The sequence below is a fragment of the Trichosurus vulpecula genome, chromosome 8 (assembly GCF_011100635.1).
Source record: "Trichosurus vulpecula isolate mTriVul1 chromosome 8, mTriVul1.pri, whole genome shotgun sequence".
In the NCBI taxonomy this organism is placed as follows: domain Eukaryota; kingdom Metazoa; phylum Chordata; class Mammalia; order Diprotodontia; family Phalangeridae; genus Trichosurus; species Trichosurus vulpecula.
In genome coordinates, this window is record NC_050580.1 from 195,588,090 (window position 1) to 195,612,094 (window position 24,005).

Here is a 24,005-nt window from a genome sequence, read left to right on the forward strand (position 1 = left end):
GAGAACCTTGGGTAGAAAAGAGAGGGCGGCGAGGCTGCCTCAGAGCCTGGAAAAGCACCGGAGACCGCGAGGAGTGGGAAACAATCTGAGCGAGGAACAGCCAAGGAATGCAAGAGCGAAGGTGGATGAAGGAATAGGTGGCCTGAGGAAGGTCTAGGCTCCTCCTCCTCCTCCGCCCCGCCTCTCCTCCGATACAGAGGTAAAGGCACATGGCCTGGATCCGAGGGTCTGTGCGGGGATAAGACCCCAGATACGCCCTCCCCCCGCGCCCCGCCCTCCCCAATCGCTTCCAGCCCTGAAGCCTTGGAACGCCGTGCTAGGGACTGGGCAGGCCTCCAGGTATCCTCAGCCAAACACCCGGAGGCGGAGACTGAGTCGCCGGGAAGTGGGCCTCCTCCCCACGGACGCCACTGGGGGCTGGGCCCCAGGTTTCGGGTCTCCTCCTGGGCCCCTCCCCCGCAGTCCCCCGCGGGGTTTCCCAGAGCGCGGGGCGGAGCTGGGACCCTAATTTCTGCCCGCCCTCCCCCCTGCCCCTCCCGCGAAGAGGCCCCGCCCCGCCCAACCCGAGGGTTTCTCTGAAAATGAAAGGAGCAGACAGAGGGTGGGGATCGTGCGGGGTAGCTCCGCCCCCACGCAGCCCCGCCCCCCGGGGCGACCGGAGCTGTGGGCGCAGAGAGTCCCCAGTCGCGGCGGCGCCGCGGGCTGGTGGGCTCGGCATCTGCTGCTCCGCCCGGGACATGACACTCCCCGGTGGCCCGACGGGCATGGCGCAGCCGGGGGACCCCGGGCATGGCAGCCCAGCGCTGGCTCGGGCCCCGCGGCGGAGCGTCGGGGAGCTGCGCCTGCTCTTCGAGGCTCGGTGTGCCGCGGCGGCGGCGGCAGCGGCTGCCGGGGGCCCTCGGGCTCCCCGGGGTAAGCGGCGCGGGGGACGGGTCCCTAACGGGTTGTCGCACCCGGCCCCGGCCCCGGCTCCGACCCCAACCCCAACCCCGTCCGCGGCCCCGGCCCCGGCCCCAGTGATGATCCCCCAGCTGACTGTGACCGCTGAGGAGCCGGACGCGGCTCCGTCGAGCCCCGGGCCACCGGAGTCAGACGGAGACTGGCTGAAGACCGCCGGCTCCACGCACCTGCAGCAGCCCCGCCGCCTCTCCACCTCGTCGGTGTCCTCCACGGGCTCCTCATCGCTGCCCGAGGACTCCGAGGACGATCTGCTGAGCGACAGCGAGAGCCGGAGCCGCGGCAACGTGCAGCTGGAGCAGACCGAAGAAGTGGTCCAGGTACGGGAAGGAGTGGGGGTGTGAAGCGGCGACAGGAACCGGGGCGGGGCAGGGTCGACCTTGGGGGCGGGGTAGGGCAAGAAGAGGCTCCAGCGCTGGGGGTTGTTCCCTCGGGACTCATCACCTCCTTGGTAGGTGACTGGCAGGGGAACCCCTTGGGAGGCCCTGGGAGGGGAGACAAGGAAGCCAGGGGGACTCTAAACCTGGGGTCTGGGCTGTATTAGAAGGTGTCTGCAGCTCCCCTACCCCTTGGTCCCTATGTCCCCTCCCGGCTCAATCTGCTGCCCACAAGCCCTAGAACGCCTGTTGGTAGAACCAGGAGAAAACTAGAGATGAGCTCCCACACCCGGGAGTGGGCGGGCCAGCCTGAGCGAGCTGGTCCCTCTAGGTTTTGAGGGAAGACCCCAGAGCCCCTGGAAATGGGTAAAGTGACATTATGTCTCAGAAACTTCTTCAAGGGATGGGCCACCCTGAAAGCGCCTCAACTCCGGGACTGTGTATCTGGAGAATGAGTAGGTGGTCGGCAGCCCTTGCCCCAAGCCTGAGTTCCCCTAATGTGGCTATAAGCTCCAGGAAAGAAGAGCTTAAATTTGGAGCTACATCCCCAGAGCCTGGCCCAGGGCCTTGCACACAGCAGGCGTTTAATAAATGTTTATTGCATTGAGTTGAATGGTGGAGAAGCGTGACATAACACTCCACCAGTTCTGGCTCTCAGAGGGAGGGGTCCCAGGTACTGGAGAGGATCACTTGTCCTGGCGAAGGGTTCAGTAGCTCTTGGAATGGAGGGTGCTACCTCCCCCACCCCAGGACGTCGTATTTCCCATCCTCCGCAGTTGCTACGGTTTCTTTCTCCCGAGTGGGTGTGGAGTGGTTCTCCTGGCTCCTGCTCTCAGAGCTGCCGCCGTCTGCTCTGGGCTCCCCAGCAGGCAGCTTATTCTCTGACGTGGGAATGGGACCATTTGGGTTGGGGGAGAGCTTAGAATCTACCTAGAGGGAAGGTGAACCCCCCCCTTTCCCCTCAGTCCTGGCCTTGGGGCTCTTCACCTGTGGTTCAAAACCCTGTGCGGCTGGAAGGGAAGCGGGGTGGTCATTTTGTAAGGAGGTAAATTGAGGCGGAGGATGTCTCCCTTGCTTCTGCTTTGGCTGGAATCTACGGGATATGGGAAAACTCAGGAATCAACGAGCTCCCTTTTCCTGACAACTGCTTTAGACACATTCGACCCTTCCCCGCACCCAGGTCCTCTTTCCTTTGGGTCTTCAGGCCTAGGGATTTGTTCAGTCCTACTCTGCTCTCAGGGACTGGTTGGGCGGAGCCGCCTCCTCCTTGTTTCTGTGCGCTCGTGTGTGCGTGCCCGACGCTGCACACACGCGCGTGGACTCCAACTGGGGATCAATCTCTTTTATCCCTTTCTCTTTCCGACCAAAGCACCATAAAATACTTAAAATAGGTGCCCACGTTTCTCGACTGAGGCCAGAATGAGAGCTGTTCCATCCTCCAGCTTACATAAGAGCCCCGGGGAGTGGAGTGGGGGTTTGGGGTCGGGGGAGAAGAAGAGGAGGGAAGCCAGGGGCACTCACTTTAACTAGGGAGGAGGGAGAAGTTAGGATCCTTCAGTTGAAAGTAGCGTTCTTTCTCAGGACCTGGTCTTTCTGGCTTTTCTGGCTCAGGTGGCTCCTGGCCTACCCGGGGAATGTAGAGCCACCTTCCCTGGCCACTTGGAAGCAGGAGTACATGAGCAGGGCCGAGGGATAGGACAGGGGTAGGAATAGTGGGGTGTAGAGGCAGAGGAACTGCCAGACCTCTCCATGGGGAGACCTATGCTTAAGACACTCCAAGTGTTGGTTCCTGACTTTGCAGCAAACTTGGTGTACGTTGTTGGGCAAGTCACGTAATGGCTCCGTGACTCAATTCCCTACCATCTAGAGCTAAAAATACCTGTCTCCTGGGAATTTTGAGGGGGTTAATGACAAAAGAAGGAATAAAAGTCTTCTTAGAGGAACGCTCGCGCGTGCCTGCGCGCGTGAACACACACACGTTCCCTTTCCCAAGGTGTGCCTGAGCACAAAACAGGTTGCTCTAGGAACTGAGATAGGGCCAAAAGCCTGGGAAGGCCTCATGCCGCCTAGTCCAAATAGGAAACTAGGAGACCGAATAGGAAACTAGGAGACCGCAGCAGGAATGTGTGTGTGGGTGGACGACCCCGGAATTGGGGCGATGGGACTCCTTAGGTCTCCTTCCCTCTTGGGCCTTAGCCTCGACTCATCCCCCCTTTCTATTCCCATCCCCCCCTACTCGAAAAGCAGTAGCAGCAGTTCGGGGGCGGCCGTTGTGCCACTCAAACCCGACAGCTGAGAGGCAGGCGGGGGCGCAGCCGGTGAGTGCTCGAGGTGTGAGGAGGGTCTCGCGGGGGCAGCTACTCGCTGTTCTCCCTCCCTTCTCTCCTGCCTCCCTTCCTACCTGGACTCGATACGATACTGGGGAGGCGTGGATCATGAGGGTGCAAGAGATCTGGACTCGTGGTGGTGAGGGGGTTGCCTTTTGCTGGGGGCTCTCAGTCCGGGATTAAGTATGGACTGGGTGAGGCACAGAAAGGCCTGTTATGGTCTCGGGCCTTGGGAACCCTGGGCTGCTCTCCCCAATCTCTTACCATCCCCCAGCCTTGCAGTGGGCCTCCCCGAAGGCAAACAGCGGCGGCGGGAGATAAGCGAGCTGGGCACTGTTGACCAAAGCTGCCTGGGGGACGGGGGAGGGACACAAGCGGACTTTGCCTCCCCCGCCCAGGAGTTTCGAGGCCCTGCTCCAGCCCCTGGCCTGACTCGAGACTGTGGGGATCCCTTCTGTCTTTTCTTACACCACGCTTTACCCTGGAACCCGACGACACTGAGTTCGGCTGAACATCACCCAGGCCACAGGCAGGAAGCGGCGCCCGGGGAGGATGCACCTGCCAGGGGGAAGGGGCCGGATGCGCTTGGAGGCGGGGCCCCCAGGTTCGGCCCGGCTTCCCCAACACCAGAAGGGCACGGGCTCCCCTGTTGACTCTAGTCCAGTCTTGGTCAGGCTCCCAGCACAGCTGTACCTACTCAGCCTGGTCCAGACTGGAGCTGGCTTCCAGCCAGTCCACTAGGCTGTGATTCAGGCAGGGGTTACCAACGACAGTCATCTCGGGTCCCCCGCCCCTTCCTTGTCCCAATTTGGGTTGTGCCAGGAAACTACTTTCAGGAGGGCGGGGAGCAGACGGGCAAAGGCGAAAGCTTGAACAGAAACAGGGGTGTAGGTTTGCTTCTTTGCGTATCTGTGCCAGCCAAGGAAAATACTCCTACCTGTACCCAAGGCACCTGATCCTGGAAGCCAAGCAGTCTGGAACCTGGGCATCTCTGACCTTTCAATATGATCTGAGTGTAAAATCTAGGACCATGGGTGCAAAGCCAGCTTCCAGTTTAGAAGAGGGGAGGGTCTTTCCGAGAGGGGAGTTGAGGCTTGACCACTTTGAGGTCTTTTCCCAAACTTTGTAACTGTCTGGAGGCTGTGGTGAGGAACTAAGAGCTGGGACTTGTATGGAGCCAGAATAATAGATCAAGGATCAAGAGCTGGAAGGAAGATTGAAGATCACCTCCTCTAATCCCCTCCTTTTATAGGTCACATCATCCATAAGTGGCAGAGCAACGACTTAAAACCAGGTCCTTTACTCCTAATCTTATGAACATTCCATCTCAACATTCAGTCTCCTGCTTGAACCTCTCTTTCTGCCCCTACTTGCTTATGGGATAGCAATCAGCTTCATGAGGATACTTCAAACTCTTAGAAGTGCCTGTATGCTTTTGTTTTGTCCTGGGTTGGGGGAGCACAGACCTTGTGAAGAGGCAGGGGGCTTTCCAGGCTCAAAAATATCTCCCATATTCCCTCCCAGCTTTTGGGGGGGAGGCAATTGGGGTTAAGTGACTTGCCCAGGGTCACATAGCTAGTAAGTGTCTGAGGCTGGATTTGAAATCAGGTCCTCGTGACTTCAAGGCTGGTGCTCTCAATCCACTGCACCACTTAGCTGCCTCCCTCCTTTTTTTTTTTTTTAAGGAAGAAAACTCCCTCCAATAAATGCAGAAAGTTGCCTGGGGCATTAAATGTTATGTGGCTTGCCCAAGGTCACATCACCTTTTTGTGTCAAGGCAGGACCATAAAATCAAGTCTTCCTGACTCCACTACTGACTTTCTTAGCCTGTAGGCCACCCTTGGTCTCCACACTTTCTCGTCCACCTTCCCAACAATTAGAGATTCATCTGGATAGTCCAGCAGCTCCTTTTTTCAAATGCAAATACCCTCAAGGGAGGGTTAGGTCTGTGAGATGTGAATTACTTGATCTGATTAGGCAAATTGCTTTCTCCTTACCTGTGGGAATGGAGATTTTGATTTGATGGTGCCGAGGAAGTGCAGGTAATTTTAGAGTCGGGGTGGGGTGGGGAGGAGAGGGGGAAGGGCTGGCCAATAAAGTCATTGGAGAAGGACCTGAGCTGCAAAGGGGAAGATGTCCAGAGAGGTGGGACAGGACCCTGAGACAAACTTCATCCATCTTGCCTAGGGTTGGGGTGGAAATCAGGACTTGCAGGCACCTCCTTCTGTGTCTGAAAATTCTCTCCAGGCAAAAGTGCAATACCTGACCCACATAACTGAGGGAACACTTAGAAGGGGTTCGTTTTTTATCTGATGGCAATGGAGTTAACCTAACTGGGCTTTTTCTTGCGGTATTTCTTTTGATCCCCACCCTAAGCATGTAAGATAGGTAAGGCAGGTGTGTTGTTAACCCCATTTTGCGGTGAGGAAATCTCTGAGAGATTAAGTCACTTGTGTCCAAGGTCACAGACTAGTAAATTAAGGAGTAGAAGCTAATTCTTAGGATCATAAATTTAGAGATAAGAAAGACTTTGTGTCAAGTGCTTTATAAACCTTAAAGCAAGCATCTAGGTGGCTCAGTAGATAGAGCTCTGGGCCTGGAATCAGGAAGACCTGAGTTCAAATTCAGCCTCACTTGCTACCTATGTGACCCTGAGCAAGTCACTTAATGTTTGACTTAGTCGACAGAAGAAAGAGGGGGCCCAGCCCCCTCATTTTACAGATGAGAAACCTCTGAGGCCCAGAGAAGATAAGAGACTTGCCCAGGGTCACACAGAGAGCAAGTGAGCTGAGTAAGGATTGGAACTCAGCTCCTCTGAACTTAAAGCTACTCACCATGATTCCCACTGATTTCTATATGTTTTTAATGTTATGCCATGCTATGTAATACTGCAAATTGAAGTGCAATCTCTGTATTTCCCAGCCCTGGTAGGCATCACTGATTATCACAGGTAGGTTGAGTAGAGCCCCTAAAAAGGACAAGGGCTTCTATTTTCACTGGACTTTAGCAGTCAGATCCCTCCCCACAAGAGTTACCCAGTCAGTAAAAAACATTTATTAAGTGCCTTCCATGTGCCAGGCACAGTACTAAGCACTGAAGATACAGAGAATGACAAAAGACAGCCCCTGACTTTGAGGAGGCCACAATCTAATGTGTGGGGGGGGACAACATACAAACAACTATGTACAAACACGCCATATACAAAACAAATAGGAAATAATCAACCGAGAATTAAGCATTAGGACTGAGTGACTGAGAAAAGCTTCCTGTAGAAGCTGGGATTTTAGCCGAGACTTGAAGGAAGCCAGGAAATCCTGAAGGCAGAGAATTGAGAGGGAGGCAACTATCCAAGTGTGGGGCTCTGCCAGTGAAATTGCCCAGAGTCTTGTGTAAGGAGGTAGTGTCACTGGATAAAAAAGTACATCGGGTGAGGTGGTAGAGATTTGTATAAGATGTAAGAAGACTGGGAAGGTAAGGGAGTGGGCTAGGTTATGAAGAGCTTTAAATGCCCAAGGATTTTTTAAAATATTTGATCCTGGGGATGATAGGAAGCCATTGGAATTTATTGATCAGGGGCTGAGGGTGGGGTAGGAAAATCTCTGGTGGAGAGAGGATGGATAGATTGGAATGGGGAGAGCTTTATAACAAACAGACCAACCAGCAGGCTATTTCAGTAGCCCAGGCTTGAGAAAATGAGGGCCTGAGCCGGGGCGTGGGGGTGGGGGTGGGGGGGGTGGCAGTATAAGAGGAGAGAAGGGGCTGTGCTGGAAAGGGATTGAAATCATCCTTGTCTTATTTAGTTTATAGACTGTGAGGAGTGGCTAGGTTGCTATCTCCCTGGGCTAGCCTCCAGGGACTGGGTGATAGAGACCTCACTGCTGAAAAGCCTATTAAAACTGCTCCTTCTACTCCACACCAGCTCCTGGAGTGGCCATTCAATGCTCTCTTCATTAGAAACACATTCCTATATGTTTTGCATGATTTCATATGTATAATTGCTATCATGTTGCTTCTGAATGTGCAGTGGGTGGGGAAGGACTGGAGGGAGAGAATTTAAATGCAAATTTTTGTTTAAATGAATGTTTAAAAAATACATTTACTTTTTTAAAGGGAAATATATTTCTTTAGATAAGGCAGTGATCCCTAGCTAGTAGAGTGATAGTCCATCTTCCTTTGATCTCAGAGCATTATTTGCTACATCTCTGTCCTGCCTGATTGATGATGCCATCGGATTATTTGCCAAGATTCCTACAGGGAGGTGATGGAACATTCTCCCCTAAACACCCCATCCCAGATTCTACTTCCCACCTCCCCAAACTGACATATAATCATAGGATTTAGAGCTGTATGTGACCTTACTCCCATCTCTAGTCCAACTCCCTTGTTTTACAGATAAGGAAACAGAAGCTCAGAAGCTTTTAAGTGACTTACCCACAGTCACACAGGTAGCAAATGGCAGAATGGGCATAAGAACCTAAGTCTTCTGACTCCAGATAATAACATTTTAAGGTTTATAAAACACTTGACATAATAATCTCATTTGATCTTTTCCACAGTCATGTAAGATAGTTTCTTGTTCAGTGGTGTCCAACTCTTGTTGACCTCCTTTGCGGTTGTCTTGTCAATGATACTGGAGTGGTTTGCCATTTCTTTCTTCTGTTGACTAGGTCAAAGATTAAGTGACTTGCCCAGGGTCACATAGGTAGCAAGTGAGGCTGAATTTGAACTCAGGTCTTCTGATTCCAGGCCCAGAGCTCTGTCCACTGAGTCCCCTAGATGCATGCTTTAAGGTTTATAAAGCACTTGACACAATCATGTCAAGCCTGGGTAATTGGGGGGGGGGAATCTGACCTCTAAGATAGTCGTGTAAGACATTGGTATTATCCTCATTTCACAGAAGAGGAGACCAAGTTCACATAGCTAATGCCCGGAGTCCAGTTTGAATTCTGGTCTCTCTGGGCTGCTGACCCAGCACTCCTTTCCATACCTGAAGGCTGCTGATAAAGCATAGCCCTCACATCTCATTATTTTGCCCTAGGCTCACTGCTCTGAGGAAATGAAAGGGAGATCTCCCTCTCAAAAAGCCCAAAGATCCCTGGGTTAAGGAACAGGCCCATCCTCAGAAATCTTTTAAAAGGAATATGTCAGTGGAAGAGAACATGGGAACACACCATTCACCTTCACGCCTCTACTTTTCAAGTTAGACTGGCCTACTTACTATTGCTTGTAAATGACATGCCATCTCCCCTTTCCCTGTTTTTCTACTGTCTGTACCCCAGGCGAGGAATGCACTCCTTCCTCCCCTCCGATCCTCAGAATCTCAGCTTCCTTCAAAGGTTAGCTCAAGTGCTAAAGATATACTATATATATATCTTTGCAAATCTTATGCTCTATATAATGCTATTATCAATGCATTATGAATGCCCAGGCAGCTCTCTAGGAGTAAAATTGAGAGATGAGGCCAGTCTGTATCCATGTAGGAAATTCTTCCTACACAGATGAAATCACAGGTCTGTCCTATATGTATGTATTTGCATATCTTTCTAAATATGTATTTACTTGTCTGTGTTTACTTGTACCCCTCCCCACTCCTCTCTCTCCCTATATAAGCTCCTGTCTTTCTGTCCTTAGTGTTTAGCCTTATGCTTGACATTATGGGAGCTTCAAAAATGTTTGTTGATTGATTAATTAGTTGATTGAATTAAATGGTTAACACAGTGCCAGGGATGTTTTTAAGTTAGCAAGCTGGTTACTTTATAAATGTCCTTAGCGAACCAGGACACAAGGTTTTTATGTAGAGAGAAGATGCAGAGGTGTGGTGGTTGGGTGGGGGTGGAGAAGGAGACTGATAACTAGGGAGGTAAGAATCTGGGGCGGGATGAATAGAGGGGGCAGGGGTGGGGGGAAGGACAAGTGAAACTGGTCAGACTACTGGCACCGGGAAGTGTTTGTCCACAAAACGTCCCCTCTCCTTAATTTTACTCAACCTCTGGGGCTGCTCTCGCTCTGATCGTAATCCCATCCAGGTTGAGTATGGAAGGCTGGGTAGTTTGGAATCTGTTACTGCCCTACGGTCCCTAGCCAGGTGGCAGAGCTCCAGTGCCCACGACTGCTGTCAGATAAGAAAGAGGCAAGGCCTTCAGCCGGATGCTAAAGTGGAAGAGAAGACACCATGAGAGTAGGACCCAGTGCCCATGGTGTAGTTGTGCCGGGGTACTGCCTCCCCCCTAATCGCCCACCCCTACGCTAAAGCGTGTAGGGCGGGTAGGGTAAGACCTGTCCCTGTGTCTCGCCCCTAGTTTGAGAGCTCTCTGACTTGTGGGCTGAAGGCCGCGGGAAGTCGACCCCAAGGAGAGGGGCCGTGGGACATTGCATTTAAGTTTGTGAGGCTGAGAGCCCCACCCAGGACAGTAGAGCTCACAGACCCCACGTCTTTCTTCCTCAGAAAAACCCCTGGCAGAAGATCCGAACCATGGTGAACCTGCCGGTTATCAGCCCTTTCAAAAAGCGCTACGCCTGGGTGCAGCTGGCGGGTCACACGGGTGAGGAGCCGAAATGGGCCAGATGTGGGAGCTGAGTATAATAGAAGGGCACTGGCCTCCACCTGGGAAGGCCTGTGGGTCAGGGAAAGGAGAACTGCCATCGAACTGGGCTCTGGAGGAGGGAATGGGGAAAATAACGGTCCTCAGGGGCTCCTCCTGGCTGGGGCAGGGGACTGATCGATGCCCCTCTCACTCCTCAGGAAGTTTCAAGGCTGCAGGAACAAATGGGATGATCCTGAAGCGCTGTTCAGAGCCCGAGCGCAGCTGCTTAACGCGTCTGATGGGCGACGCGCTTCGAGGCTGCGTGCCCATGTTCCACGGCGTGGTGGAGCGCGACGGCGAAAGCTACCTGCAGCTTCAGGACCTACTGGCGGGCTTCGACGGGCCATGCGTGCTTGACTGCAAGATGGGTGTCAGGTGAGCGCCCTGCGCGGTGGCTGGGTGCCCGGTAGGGAGGGGGAGGGGCTGAGGGAGGAAGGCCAGGTCTGGCGTCTGGGCTTAGTCTCAGACCTAGACCTGCCCATCTTCCCTCACCCCACCATCTCCGCCCTTCGTTTCATGGCACCTTCATGGCAGGACTTACCTGGAAGAAGAGCTGACCAAGGCACGAGAGCGGCCCAAGCTTCGCAAGGATATGTACAAGAAGATGGTGGCTGTGGACCCCTCGGCCCCGACAGATGAAGAACACGCGCAGCGCGCTGTTACCAAGCCACGCTACATGCAGTGGCGGGAGGGGATCAGCTCCAGCACCACGCTGGGCTTCCGCATCGAGGGCATCAAGGTGAGCGCCTTGTGCCCGCGTCGCTATCGGAGGCATCTTCTGACCTCTCGGCCCCCAGACTCTCCCTAGCCTGAGGCCATTCTCCTCTTTCCCTTCTGTCAGTGCTGAGCCACTCCTCTACCTATTCCCTTCCACTTCCATTAGAAAGCCGATGGGTCCTGCAGCACCGACTTCAAGACGACCAGAAGCCGGGAGCAGGTGGTTCGGGTGTTCGCTGAGTTTGTAGAAGAGGATGCCGAAGTGTTGGTGAGAGCCGGGGATGGGGGTGGCGGTGGGAATGGGGATGTTTAGAATCTGGAATCCCAAGTCATAACCTGGAGTTGACCCTCTGCTCTCCCCTTTTTTCCCTCTTTTTGACCCTGTCCCTTCCTTTCTCCTGTCCAGAGGAAATATCTGAACCGACTGCAACAGATCAGAGACACCCTAAGCGTGTCAGAGTTCTTCCGGAGACACGAGGTGAGAAGCACCCCGGGTAGAGAGGGCTGGGGCGGGGTTGGGCGCATAGACTTCGTGGAGCACGGTCTGGTACTCTAGCGGCCGCTGAGCGTGCTCCATTTCAGGTAATCGGCAGCTCCCTTCTCTTCGTGCACGACCACAGCCGTCGCACAGGCGTGTGGCTCATTGACTTCGGCAAGACCACTCAGCTGCCTGACGGGCAGACCCTGGACCACAGGCGGCCCTGGGAAGAAGGCAACCGAGAGGACGGATACCTACTGGGGCTGGACAATCTCATCAGCATCCTGGCGAGCCTGGCTGAGAGATGAGGCTGATCCCGTCCCCACCCCCAGAGTTCCTCGGGCTGCTGCTGCCCGCTGGTCTTGCATGCACAGGACTTAAGGAATCCAGGCTTGCGATCCCGAGGATTCCTAGACAGAGCCTGCCGCAGTCCCGGCCTCCACTGGGAGGGGGGGCCTGCAGATTGACTGACCGGCTAGGAGTGTACATATGCCACAGCTCCAACCCTCCTAAAGAGGAACGACACTAATCGAGAGGAAGGAGCAACATTTCTTTCTTCCTCCTTCCCCTTGCCCAGCCCCGGGAGAGAGGGACTGCTTCCGAGCCCTTTGAACATGGGGAGGGGGGAGGAAGGGAGCTGATTAGGGAGTTTTGTTTCCTAACAGACCTGTATGGTTCGGCCTTTCAACACTAGGGGGGAGGGGCGGGGTGCCTCTCTCCCTCCCTTCCCTCTCCAATAAAACTCACTGATGCAGGGTCCTGTGTCTCCTTGCCCCACCCCCCTCCCGTAGAATCCAACGATTTGGGATTTGAAAGGAACCCTGGCTGTTATCAAGGAGCGTGGTGTGCTACAAAGGCATAGCTCTGGAGACATGAGTCCAGTCCTGTCTCAGACACTTACTAGCTGTGTGACCCTGAGCAAGTTGCTCAACGTCTCTGGGCCTCAGTTAGCTCGTCTGTAAACTGAGGGAGGGAGCTCTGTGACCTCTGAGGGTCCATCTAACATAATCTGTAATCCTATCGCCCCTTTCTCTCCCAGCCAGCAGTACTGTCTGTCCAAGTCCAGAAACAAGGGTGAAGCCTTGGAAGGAGGAAAAGGATGGTGAGGTCTAAAGTCAGCCCGAAGCAGCCACATGGGGACAGAAACTGTAGAGCCAGCTGTGTGCCCAGACTTGTCTTTCCTGGTCTAATTTGTAGCCATTCACTTGAGCAGCAGCCTGGGCAGTGGAACCTAGCTGATAAGTTGGCTCTACGCTTCCAACACAATGACCTAGCTTTTTATTCCGGTGCACTATAGATACAAATTCAGAGGGCAGAATCAGCAAAGGTAAAGGAACCCCCATTTTGGAGTCCCAGGCCTGACACAACTTCAGAGAGTTGCAGGGGGTCAAGCTGAGATGACTGTGCTGGCTTATGCTGGGCTAGGTGCCTCCATGTCAGCCTGAGAGACTCCCCTTCTGTCTCCCAGCTCCCACCCTGACAAACAGCATAACCCATCATCACACATGGGGAGGGGTGAGTGTGGGGGGTGGGGTAGGGAGGGTGAGTCAGGGGCAGGGAGGAAGTGGGATTTGGAGACCAGGGTAGCTAGGAAAGGTAGGGGAGGGGCTGGGGGAGGAAGTGCTGCTCTCTTCAATGCCTGAGTCTTCACCCTCAGCACCTGGGGAGGCCCAGGACCCATATGTGGGATTCCATAGACTGTGCCTCTTGTCCAGCAACTGGAGCCCCCTAGGCTTAGGGGGCTTGGAGCCTGGGGAACTCACTCCCCAAGTCTCAAGATTGTCAGCCCGTAGCTCCTGAGGCTGGGAAGTGTTCATGCCACCAGTGGCTATCAGGGGGTGTGAGAGACCATTTCCCAGCACAGAGACCCCCTCTTCCTCCAGGGCTGGCCCTAGGTCCGCTGGCAGAGGTGTGGTCAGCACATCCGGGTCCTGGAACAGGAGAAGATGGTTGTGCCTAACTTCATTGTTATGGAGAAATTTGGTTCTGAGAAAAGGGATAAGTGTTCCTCAGGAGGTCTCTTAGACCTCTCTTTTTCCATAGTTTCCATCATGTGTGACCTAAGACCTCCTCAGGAGAAGCATCACAGTGTAGTCAAAAGAGTATTCATTAGCTCTGGAATCAGGGAACCTGGGTGTAAATCCCACCTGGGTGATGAGCAAGTCCTATGACCTTCCTGAGTCTTGGTTTCCTTATCTATATATAATAAGAGGGGTTGGACTGCATGGTTTCTGAGGTCTCTTTAAGCTCTAGGTCTATGATCCTAGGACCCCAGAGAATAAACATTATGAAGCTTCCCTGTGCCAGCCCACCTGGGTACAATACTGGAGCCATTCCAGGATACTAGCAAAGTTGGGCCGGTGGTCAGGCTGATGTTGCCAGCATTGGGTCATGATCCGGTACCTGGAGTGAATCTGGGTATTACTGCCTTGAGGCAGTGGCTGACTAAGTGCTCCCAGTCCCCCAACCCCCACCTCTCTGGGCATCATCCACCAGATGCTAACACCCATTACTCACACAGGACCAGGGCAGCTCCGAGGTGAGTCCATCCGGCCTCCTCCAATGACAAAGTCCAGTACCTCCTGGTTGGTGCGACCAGGGTAAGGCATGTAGCCCAGTGAAAAGATCTCCCATAACAGGACCCCAAAAGACCTGTGCCACAGCCAGGAATCAGTCTGATATCACCTGGGCACAATAGCTACACCTTCAGACTTTCCTCCTCAAGCTATTGGATCACCTTGCCTCCCCCAGACCCCTCACTCTAGGGCATGTTCAGGCCCTAGATGGACACCAGCTAGGGCTGCATTGCAATGAGCCCACCTGTGAAGCAAAGGAAAAGCCCAGCCCAGAATGCCTCTTCCCAGTGTTGGGCTGATAAGATACTGTTACCAGGAGTCAGTCTTAGAGGTGAATATGCCCTCCAGGAAAGCCTCAGGGGGCATCCACTTGACAGGTAGCATAGCACGGCCTCCCTTTCGATAATAACTTGCTCTATAAAAAGGAAGCACGAAATTAGTGCCAACACATCCTCCGCAGGACATGTGATCCCCTCTGTTCTTGCTATTCCAACCATTTTTGGTACATTCTCCTTCCCTCCTTTAGGTATCAGCCAGCTCCCCTCACCGGTAGATGTCCCGAGCCATCCCGAAGTCACCAATCTTAGCTACTCGGCCAGGCCCACTGCAGGTCAGGAGGCAGTTCCGGGCTGCAATATCCCTGTAGAACCATTGCCTCAATTCCCAGGAAAAGAGGTACCTGAGAGATATCCCCACCCTCCCTGCCCATTATGCGCCCCTGGACACAAGGACTTCTTGTCCCTTCTTCCTGAGATATTTCTTTCCTCTTTATCTGTCTTCCCCAATGTGTAATGTATACAGTCAGACTTGAAGGTTCCATGGGGCCTGGGGTTAAGGTGCTGTGTCCCCCTGAGCCAATATTCTCTCCCCCTAGTCTCCCCAACCTGTGGATGAAGTGATTTTCTTCCAGGTAGTGGCAGCCCTGGGCCACATCACAGGCAAGGTGAAGTAGATCTTGCATGGTCAGAGGGGAAGGCTGGCCCTGGGAACCAAGGGAGAATGGAAGGGCCACTCCATCTAAGGACCCAAAGGCCAGAGAGATGGGGACTTGGGATGGAGTCAAAGATGAGTCAGAGATCATTTCGTCTGGATGGGGAATTTGGCATCTTCAGGGAGTATTCAGGGAGTATTAAGGAAGTGACTCAGACTTTCATGGATACAGGTATTTTGGGGAGGGATACTCACCAGGTGAGGCCGGCTGTGCCTCAGGAAGCTCTTCATGTCCCCACCGGCCATCAGCTCCAGCAAGATGAGTCGAGGTGTAGCCCGGAGGCTAAGCCCGACACACCGCACAATGTTCTGGTGGCTGAACTTACTGAGGGTACACACAAACCCACACACAAGTGCGCAAACCAAACCAACACCACATAACCAGATGCAAAAATACAGTCACAGAGAAAGAGATGTGCATGCTAGCACACACACATACCCATAGGTGCCACTATACAACTTTCTAGGTGCTAGAGAAGATGGAGTGAGAGATACCTCCTCTGTTCATTCCTCCCACCCCAGATAATGGGAATCAGCCCATCAAACCAATTGAGTCTGGAGGTACCACTGCCTCCCCTTAGGTCTTCCTCTCTCAATTAGGCATCCAAGCCCCCAAGCCCTAAAGGATACCTGATGATGAGAGCTTCCATCAGGAAATCCATTTCATCTTGTTGGGAGCAGAGTTCAGGGAGGGTCTAAGGAAAAGGTGAAAGAGGAAAGAGATTGGATGAGGGAGAGACACCATCACTCCATGATCTTCCTGGGGAAAATAAGGATCAATATCAACTGGGAGAAGCTGGTCCCCCTCACCCCCTTTTCTAGACCCTAGTACCCACGTATGGCACCACCTCCCTCCAGCATTGTTGTTATCATAAAATGCTATCATATTTGTAAAGCACTTAGCACAGTGCCTGACACATAGTAGGCACTTAATAAATGCTTGTTCCAGTCCTCCCTTATATAATGAAGTGTGTAGAAGATAGAGTACTAGGCAAACACTAGCTGTGTGGCCCTGGGTCAGCTTGGGCTTCATTTCCCTAAAGCATAAAATGATGAGGTTGGCTTCTAAGGCTTCTAACCTTCCTTTCAACTCTAAGTCTACGATCTTATGATCATCTTGAGAATCCTGAGTCTAGGTTAGACTTCTTCTCACCTTGATAGCCACCTGAAGTGAAGTGGGGCCACCAGCAATGCCTACCACCAACCCCTCATACACCTCACCAAAGGCACCATGTCCCAGTGCTCTGTAGGAAGACAAGTCAAAATCAGGGGAAAGGCCAGGGATCTGGGAAGAATCTCAAAAGACTGGCGATTGCATAGAGTGAACAAGAACCTGTATTTCACTTATTCATGCAGACATTTATTGAGCACCTACTGCATACCGAGCTAGGTGGACCTAGAGTAGCTGAGCTCTTAGTGGCCCCCTGAAACCTTCCCACTCTTTAAAACCCAAGTCCTGGAAAATAATTCTGTCTGGAAAGGAACAAGAGCAGTGGAGGGTTTGCAGGAAGGAAAAGGGGATGGGAAGGAGGGTGGTGTGGGGTGAGGGGACCTTAGGGGAAGAGCTTTGAAGAGTCTCACCTGAGCAGAGTGATATTGACTCTGGGAACCTCAAGAAGTCCCGGTGGGAGGGGCAAGGGCAGGGGTGGACAAAGCCCAACCTGGCAGTAGTTGGGGTTGGGGGCAGTTCTGATGGCTGAGGTTCGAAGTTTGCTGAGAGAGAACTCGGTCCCTGGCAGCCTTGTCCCCCACAAGCCCCACCACTTCTGCTGGTGTGCTGTAGATGGCAAGCATGGGACTGTACATGACACATATACTACCAAACCCATCGCCAAGGCTCTTCCCTCCTCCACCAAGAGCTGCCTCCTACTGGAGGCCCTGCCCACCCGAGCTTGGTTTCCCTAGGCTCTTTTGCCTTCTCATGGCTCAGTCTCTGACGGAATCTTATGTGGCCTGTCCAGTAGATGCTCCTTACCTACTATCAGACCTCCACAGATCAAGAGAAGGCTCAGGGTTGAAGTCACCACCACCACCACCATGGTCAGAATAATAGGACTCAGAGGAGTGGGCAGTTCTGTGAAGAGAAGCCCAATTATGGCTAGACCTCTAATTTTGTCTTTGAGAAACACCCCAGAAAAGAAAAGAGTTTCCCTCACAGGAAACTGAACTTAAATCCTTCCAACCTGGAAGGTTATTCAAGGTAAGGTACCTTACATCCATAACCAGTGATTTCTAGCACTGGGGGGGCAATTGGCACAAAGTGTTCCCTAGGATTGTGGGTGGGGAGGGTGGAGAACATGGGAGAGATCCTTGGACGCTGTAAGGCTACTTCAAATCAAGGCAGGGCCAGATTGGAGAAGAGTTTACCTGGTGTGTCTGAGGGGTGGGGCAAGGCTGCCATCTGGTAGCCTCCTATTTTAACTAATTATTCTTGGCAGCTAGGTTCTAAGCATGCTTGTTTCTATGTTGCTGAAGAACGAAAAATGTTATCAGCACCTTTCTTCAAAATTTTTGGTAGCTTGGGGCAAAGTTCCCCTTCCATAGGTTCTAGACTGTCTAATCATTAATGGATTGTGCCTCACCCCAACTGGAAGGAGAAGGTGAGGACATGAAGCTTCTTTGTCTGTCTTTCCTGACTCTTAGCCCTACCCTACCTTAGACTTTGTGTGATCTTGTCTGAAAGTGCTGGCAGAGGGATTGGGGGGAGGTGATATACCTTGAGGAGAGGTAGGGAGGGGGAGGGTGGTACCTGTGCAGGTAAAGTTATCTCCAACCAACATGGTGCCTTCTGGGCACATGCAAACAGCTTCTCTGAGCTCAGCTTTCCAATGACATTCTTTCAAAGGACAGTGGCTGCAGTTAGGGTGCAGCTTGATATGGACCTCACCATGGTTCTCCGTGACTGTTAAGCACCAGAACAAGAAATGTCAAGGTAATATGGAGTCAAGGGGAAGAATCTGAGGAAACTTCATCACAAAGGAGGGAGAAAGCAGAGAGAGAGCCCTTCTTGCCATTCCATTAGGGATACTCATGAGCCTAGATGTGAATCAGGTTTCTGTCAAAGTCGCAGACAGAATAAGGGCTTATCAGAACAGCCCTGAGAACTCATAGCCTTGAAGGCCCCAGTCTCAGTTAACAAACAGCCTACACACTTATCAGTGATCAAAATAGACATATGTTCCCTTTGGACCTCAGACCCAATATAGCTGATGGGAGTACAGTGTGGCATAAGGGATAGAGCACAGAACCTGAAGTCAGTCAAACCTGTCTTAGGTGCATATCCAATGAATGATCCAAGATAAGTCACTTAACTTTTCTCTGTAAAATGGGGATAATAATAGGACCTATCTCAAAGATAGGGTTATCATGATGATCAAATGAGACAATCTATGCAAAGCTTTTTAAATGCAGTATAAATACAGCTAAGGACATATAGGTGATGCAGTGGATAGGTCAGTAGGCCTGGAGTCAGGAAGATCTGACTCAAATCCAGCCTCAGACACTTACTAGCTGTGTGACCTTGGGCAAGTCACTTAACCCTGTTTGCCTCAGTTTCCTCATCTATAAAATTAGCTTGAGAAGGAAATGGCAAACCATTCAAGTACCTTTGCCAAGAAAACCCCAAAAGCAGTCACAAAGAGTCAGAGAGGACTGAACAGCAATAAATGCAGCCATTGGCATCACATTGAGCATGCAAAGGACTTCAGAGAAGGCTAAGGGTAAAAGTTAGGAATATGACGAGAGAGTGGAGCCTTTTACCTGTCAAAGGGTGCAGGTAGAGTTCACTGCTAGGATGTACAAAGGAAACACCATCTTCCCCATCTGTCCAGAGATCATCTGTCTCTGAAGTATCACCCCCTGTGGAGGGAGGGAGGAAGGGCTGGAGATACAGATGTCTGACATATGACATACGACAGACATAGAATTTAAGCCAGCAAGGACCTCAGATGTCATAGGGTCCAACCTCTTCATTTTACATAAGGATACTCAGACTCAAGGAGTTTAAGTGGCATTCCCAGCATCACACAGCTGGCATTCCAACCCAGGTCATTTAACTGCAAATCCACTGTTATTGAAAGGACACAGTGGGACTCAGTCTCAAAACTCCGGGGTCCCAAAGGCTAGGGCCCTTTCCATCTAGCACACAATTTTTTGCAAATCTGAGGAAAGAGAACAGGGATATTGAACAATGGAGAACTGAGTGGTTTCTAGAGGAAAGTATGGAGCAAGTGTTCTAACAATCCCACTGTCTGTCTATGAAGGGAGAAAGCAAATCACACTGGCCTCAACTCCAACATTTGCAGAGATGTTTGTTTATGAAACAAAGGATTTCTTGGCAGCCCTGAAATCACACTATGCATGTTCATAAGTCTTTCCCTCGGATGCCTGTCTCATACTTCTAAAGAATGGGTCCCTTCTTACTGAGTTTATAATATAATAAGATGTAGTGTGATTTCAGGGGTGCCAGGAAAAACCCTGTCATTTAAATGAACATCGACGGTAGGGATGAAGATAAACCGAAGGACCGTACATCATGATTCTTTTGGCTGCTGGAGAGGATGTCCATTTGCCTGGTAGATCCCAGAGCAGGATCCTCAAAGCGAAAGTGGGGGAAATGGAAGAGTTTACAAGCTAAAGACAATATTTTACTGTTCATTTTATTGTTTGGTTGTTGTCTCCTCCTCTCACCCTGCAGCCCCAATCACTGGGGTAGCTCTCGATTCCTGAAATGGTGCACTCTATCCTTGATCCCAAAAATCATGGTCAAGCTTGTGGTGCCCAAGGATGGGGCGAGCCACCGATTTTCCTCACTCCCATAACTCAGGGAGACCTCTTTCCGTGTCAGCCTTGGTGGGAAGTCACCTACCCCGATAGCCTCCGCCGCCGCCTCCCGCGGTGCAGGGTCCGCCCCCGCCCCCAAAGCCACCAGTTGGAGCCCAGCGGAGCGCAGCCCAGGCTCCGGGACAGCCTTGGCCGCCCTCCGCTCCTTCCAGCAGCGATCGACCGCCCTGTGCCGAGGAAGCCCCCGATTTCCATCCGCCTCCTCCACCTGAAGAACGAACAAGAGCCTGAGCCGGAGCAGGCAGCCCCGAGGAAGTCGTGGGGACCGAAGCCATGCTCCAGCCGGTCATTTAGGGCCCCAGGCGCCCTCTCACCTGCGGCCCCGCCCCTCCCGCCACTCCCGGGAGCAGAGGTCCGGTTTTCCAGCTTCTCTTCGGTTGCCCCCAGCGGGCCTCTCTGTAGCCTTCGCAGGTAGGCTCGGCCCCCGCCGCCCGCAGCCACCAGCAGGGGCTCCAGTTCTCCGGACTGCAGCTGCTGAGAAGGTCATGGGCGCAGTCAGGGGGTCGGTCTCCCAAGGACCCTCCTTCCCGTGGAGCCGGGAGGATGGAGGGCCCTTGGGTCCTGGGGATGGAGACAGGAGCCAGGAAGGATCCAGGTAGCCCTGGGGGCGGCGAGGGAATAGATGGGACCTACCCGGAAGACGTAGGAGGCGCCCCCACCGCCCCCACCCCCTCCAGCCCAGCGCCTGGGACCCAGGAACCCTGGGGCTCCAGCCGCCTTCTCTTCCTCCTCCGCTGCTGAAGACGTCCCGAGGCAAACGTCTTGGCTCTCCGGGCTCCCCTGCCAGCACAGAGTGGGACAGGACAAAGAGGGAACAGTGGGTTCCGACAGCTCCCCGTTTCCTAAACACTCCAGGCGGTCTCCTTTCTCCCGCCCGTCCTCTTCCCATACCCCCCATTGCTCACTCCAGGACAGGCATCCCCTCCCTGCTGTCCCACCAGGATGTAAAGCAGCTCCCCTTGACGTAAGGTGAAGATAGACGAGACAAAGACCCCATGGGCGCGGGAGTTGTGGTTCTTGGCGCCTTTGCCTCCAGCAGCCCCGTAGGCGGAGATCCTGGGGGAAGCCAGCCTTGGCTGCTTAGCCATCCCTTTCCAGGGCTCAGATCCCTCCCCACGGGAAAGTTAGGGTTCGGGTTAAGTGCCTATGCTGGTGACTTTAGGGTGATGAATTTGCTCACTAGACGTATCTCCATCTCCATAAAGTTTTGGTGTTTTGTTTTTGTTTTTCTTGGAGTCGGGAGCAGGGTGTGTGAGGCAGGGAGGAGAAGGGGGCGAGGTCAGGCCAGGGTTTGCTGGGATGAGTTTTCTAGCCAAAGATCCTAGGCTTGATGGGTCTGTAACCCCTGAAAGCTCTCAACCGGACGGAATCCGTCCTCCGTTTATTTCTCTCTTCATCACTTAGGTCTCCTAACCGCAGTTGGGTTAGTCCCTTGACAGTGCCTGGGCTGGCGTGAATCACTCTAAGCCTCCGCCCTATGCTCCTCCAGCCCAGGCACTTACAGATAACGGTCGAGGGCCGGCACCTTCCAGAGCTGCACTCCTCGGAGGGAGCCCTCTGCTCCCACGGTCACCGCCACGTTGCCGCCCGCGTACGCGCCGTCGCACTGCGCCTGCGTGGGGCCTCGCCTCCCGCTAGCTCCGCAGGTGGAGAATAGCCACTGCCCGTCTAGTCCAAGGGACGGCGTGGGGGGAGGAGGGGGGCGGGAGACAGGGAGAGGGAGGAAGGAGAAGAGGGAGAGGAAGGGGGAGAGGGAGAGGAAAAGGGAAAGGGAGGGTCGTTGAGGTCCGGACCTTTAGGTGTCGCGTCCCCCACCCAAGTCCTGTCCAGCTGCTCATAGCTGATGTCTAGAGAGGCTTGCAAAAGCGAGGCCAACGTGACTTCCTTTTGGGGACCCCAGGAATTAGAGCAGTGAGATGGAGGTGGGGTGGTGGGGCTAGAAATGTCTGGGCATGGGGTCAGGAGTTTGAAATCAGCAGAACAGGAGTAAAAGGGGAGCTGTGGTTTGGGAGGGAGGGGCAGTCTTGCAGCTAGGGAGACCCGAGGTCTCACCGGAAAGACCATGGGAAGCTGCTGGCTCCAGAGTGCCACTCTGGGAGGTGACACCAGTCCTCTCGAGTCTGGGAACAGGAGGCGTCAGAGGAGGAGGTGGCAGGGAAGGGACCGGAGACTCGGAACGCGAGGAGCAGAGAATGGCACCTGCAGAAGAAATCCAGACAAGACAGGAGGGGCAGTGGGGCGTGGATTAGAAAGGTGTGGCAAATGGGTTTGGCTTGAGTTTCAGCCCTGCCACTAACGGCTGTGTGACCCTGAGCAAGGAAATGGGCCTCAGTTTCTTGGTCTGTAAAATTAGGTTTAGATCAGAGATGCTTATCCCTTTTTGTCAAAAACCCTCTGGCAGTTTCATGAGGCCTATGGATGCCTTCTCAGAATAAAATAAAATACAGAGGATTACAAAGAAAACCAATGATAAATAAAGATGTGATTTTCCCTCCTTCCAAGTTAGCTGGACCCTATGAAAGCTATCCACAGGCTTATAGATTCCAGGTTAAGAGACCTTGGTTTAGATGGTCTCAGGTTATTTCTAGCTCCAAAATCCTATAATCCTTGTGATTCTACGGCGTTAGTGGTGGGCAGGTAAAGTTTCAGGTTAACCCCTCAAAACTTGCTTCCTAATCTTGAGTTAAAGAGAGCTCCACCTTCCAAGCAAGGTGAGGAGTAGGGAGAGACAGAGATGCTTTACTGGGCAGGGAAATAAGAATTAGGGGTTAGGAAGCCTTCCGCAGAAACCTCTTGGCAAAACCATGCAGACCCTCACCACAAGCGCACAAAAAGACACCTATCTGTATGGCCCCTCCTCAGGACACACTGCCCCTCTCCTTTCCCCAGAGCTTGACCCTCCCGTTGTTCCTGGTGGGCAGAATCCAGAGGTCCAAGACGTGCTGATCCTGCCTCCCCGTCAGCTCAGTGACCTACTGGGCTGGGACCCTTCCCTACCAATTCTCAGCTCCCACTCACATCATTCTCTCCCAGCTCGCCCCAAACTGAGTCTCCCCCAGCTTCCTCAGGGTCTCAAATATAATCCGAGTGAAAGTACCGGAGCCAGGAGTGCCCCTGGGACTTGGATCCAGGTGCAGTACTCAGGGTGGGGCCCCTTGGAGAACAGAGACACCATAGAAAAAGTGGAGAGGTCATCTGAGCCACACTACCCGCCCCAGCTACTGTAAGACGCCCTATTGAGAACCTCGGAGGTGCAGGCTGTTTCCGGGTCCCTCCCAGTGCCGCTGCCTACCCACTTCCACCCTGACAGGTTGCAGGAGAGTAGAAGCTTCTGGGCTTGTGGGCCAGAAGTCCCAGCTTGTTTTCAGTCCTGTCCGGACCTCCTGAAGGTTGGGCGAGGCCGGGTGGGGCCCCTCAGGTGCTGGATACGAGTGGTCGGTGGCGATGGCGCTTACCCGCAGAGCTGAGCCACAGCAGCAAGTGGATCAGGCCTTCCATCATCCCGCCAGCCGGGGCCAGCCAGGTGCGGGCAAGGACTCCGCGGCAGATGTGCTGGACTGTCAGAAAGCCTGAGGCTTATAGGAGTGTCCAGCCGCCCCAGGGTACCTCAGGGTCCTAGAGCCCGCCCCAGCCACACCCGTCTCAGACCCGTGGCCAGAGCAGCTCAGGAACCAGGGAAGTGGAGGGAGCACACTACGTCTGCACCAGGGCTAGCCACATCCTCAGAGGAAAGAACCAATTCCACTTCTGACCAAAAATCACCTTGGACTCTGGCCAGTGATGGATCTTTGGATTGTTGGCTTAAGAATGGAGAGAGGCCGAACAGCAGCTCTTAAAAGCCCTGGGTTTTTGTGCCCCAATTACATGGGTGCCCTAGGGAGCCAAGGGAGGAAATTCAGAGGCAGAGCAGTCGGACGACGGAGTCTGTCCTTCTCCTGCCTCATTGATAGCGGATTGTCAGGGGTGATGTCAGATACAGTTTTATCAGGGATTGCCTGGGAGAGATGGAGTGGTGGGGTTTTGTATGGCCCCTAGAAGTAATTTTTTAACTTTGTGACTATTCTATCCAGTTTCTGGATTAGTGGTTAATAGTCCTAGAAACTAACACTGCATACTACACCCTCTTACATACCCACATCCCCCTACACACCCACACC

At 53.2% G+C, this 24,005-nt stretch overlaps 2 protein-coding genes across 2 annotated transcripts; one reads left to right on the forward strand and one right to left on the reverse strand.

Moving 5' to 3' along the window:
- Nucleotides 1–669: 669 nt before the first annotated feature.
- Nucleotides 670–12,190, forward strand: ITPKA (inositol-trisphosphate 3-kinase A). Its single transcript, XM_036734295.1, has 7 exons — nt 670–1,277; nt 10,107–10,203; nt 10,404–10,620; nt 10,780–10,984; nt 11,129–11,230; nt 11,369–11,440; nt 11,545–12,190. Exons 1-7 carry the CDS (start codon nt 738–740, stop codon nt 11,746–11,748), a joined length of 1,437 nt encoding a protein of 478 aa, XP_036590190.1. The 5' UTR covers nt 670–737; the 3' UTR covers nt 11,749–12,190.
- Nucleotides 12,191–12,851: 661 nt separating this feature from the next.
- LTK (leukocyte receptor tyrosine kinase) lies at nt 12,852–23,346 on the reverse strand. Its single transcript, XM_036736439.1, is given in 22 exon segments — nt 12,852–12,941; nt 12,944–13,017; nt 13,020–13,371; nt 13,753–13,843; nt 13,958–14,092; nt 14,330–14,431; nt 14,564–14,656; nt 14,901–14,998; nt 15,202–15,331; nt 15,637–15,701; nt 16,160–16,250; nt 16,588–16,783; nt 16,982–17,080; nt 17,756–17,908; nt 18,766–18,864; nt 19,874–20,056; nt 20,163–20,319; nt 20,482–20,628; nt 20,754–20,904; nt 21,351–21,516; nt 21,889–22,047; nt 23,304–23,346. Coding segments are annotated over 22 exon segments (2,874 nt in total).
- Between the last annotated feature and the right edge of the window lie 659 nt (nt 23,347–24,005).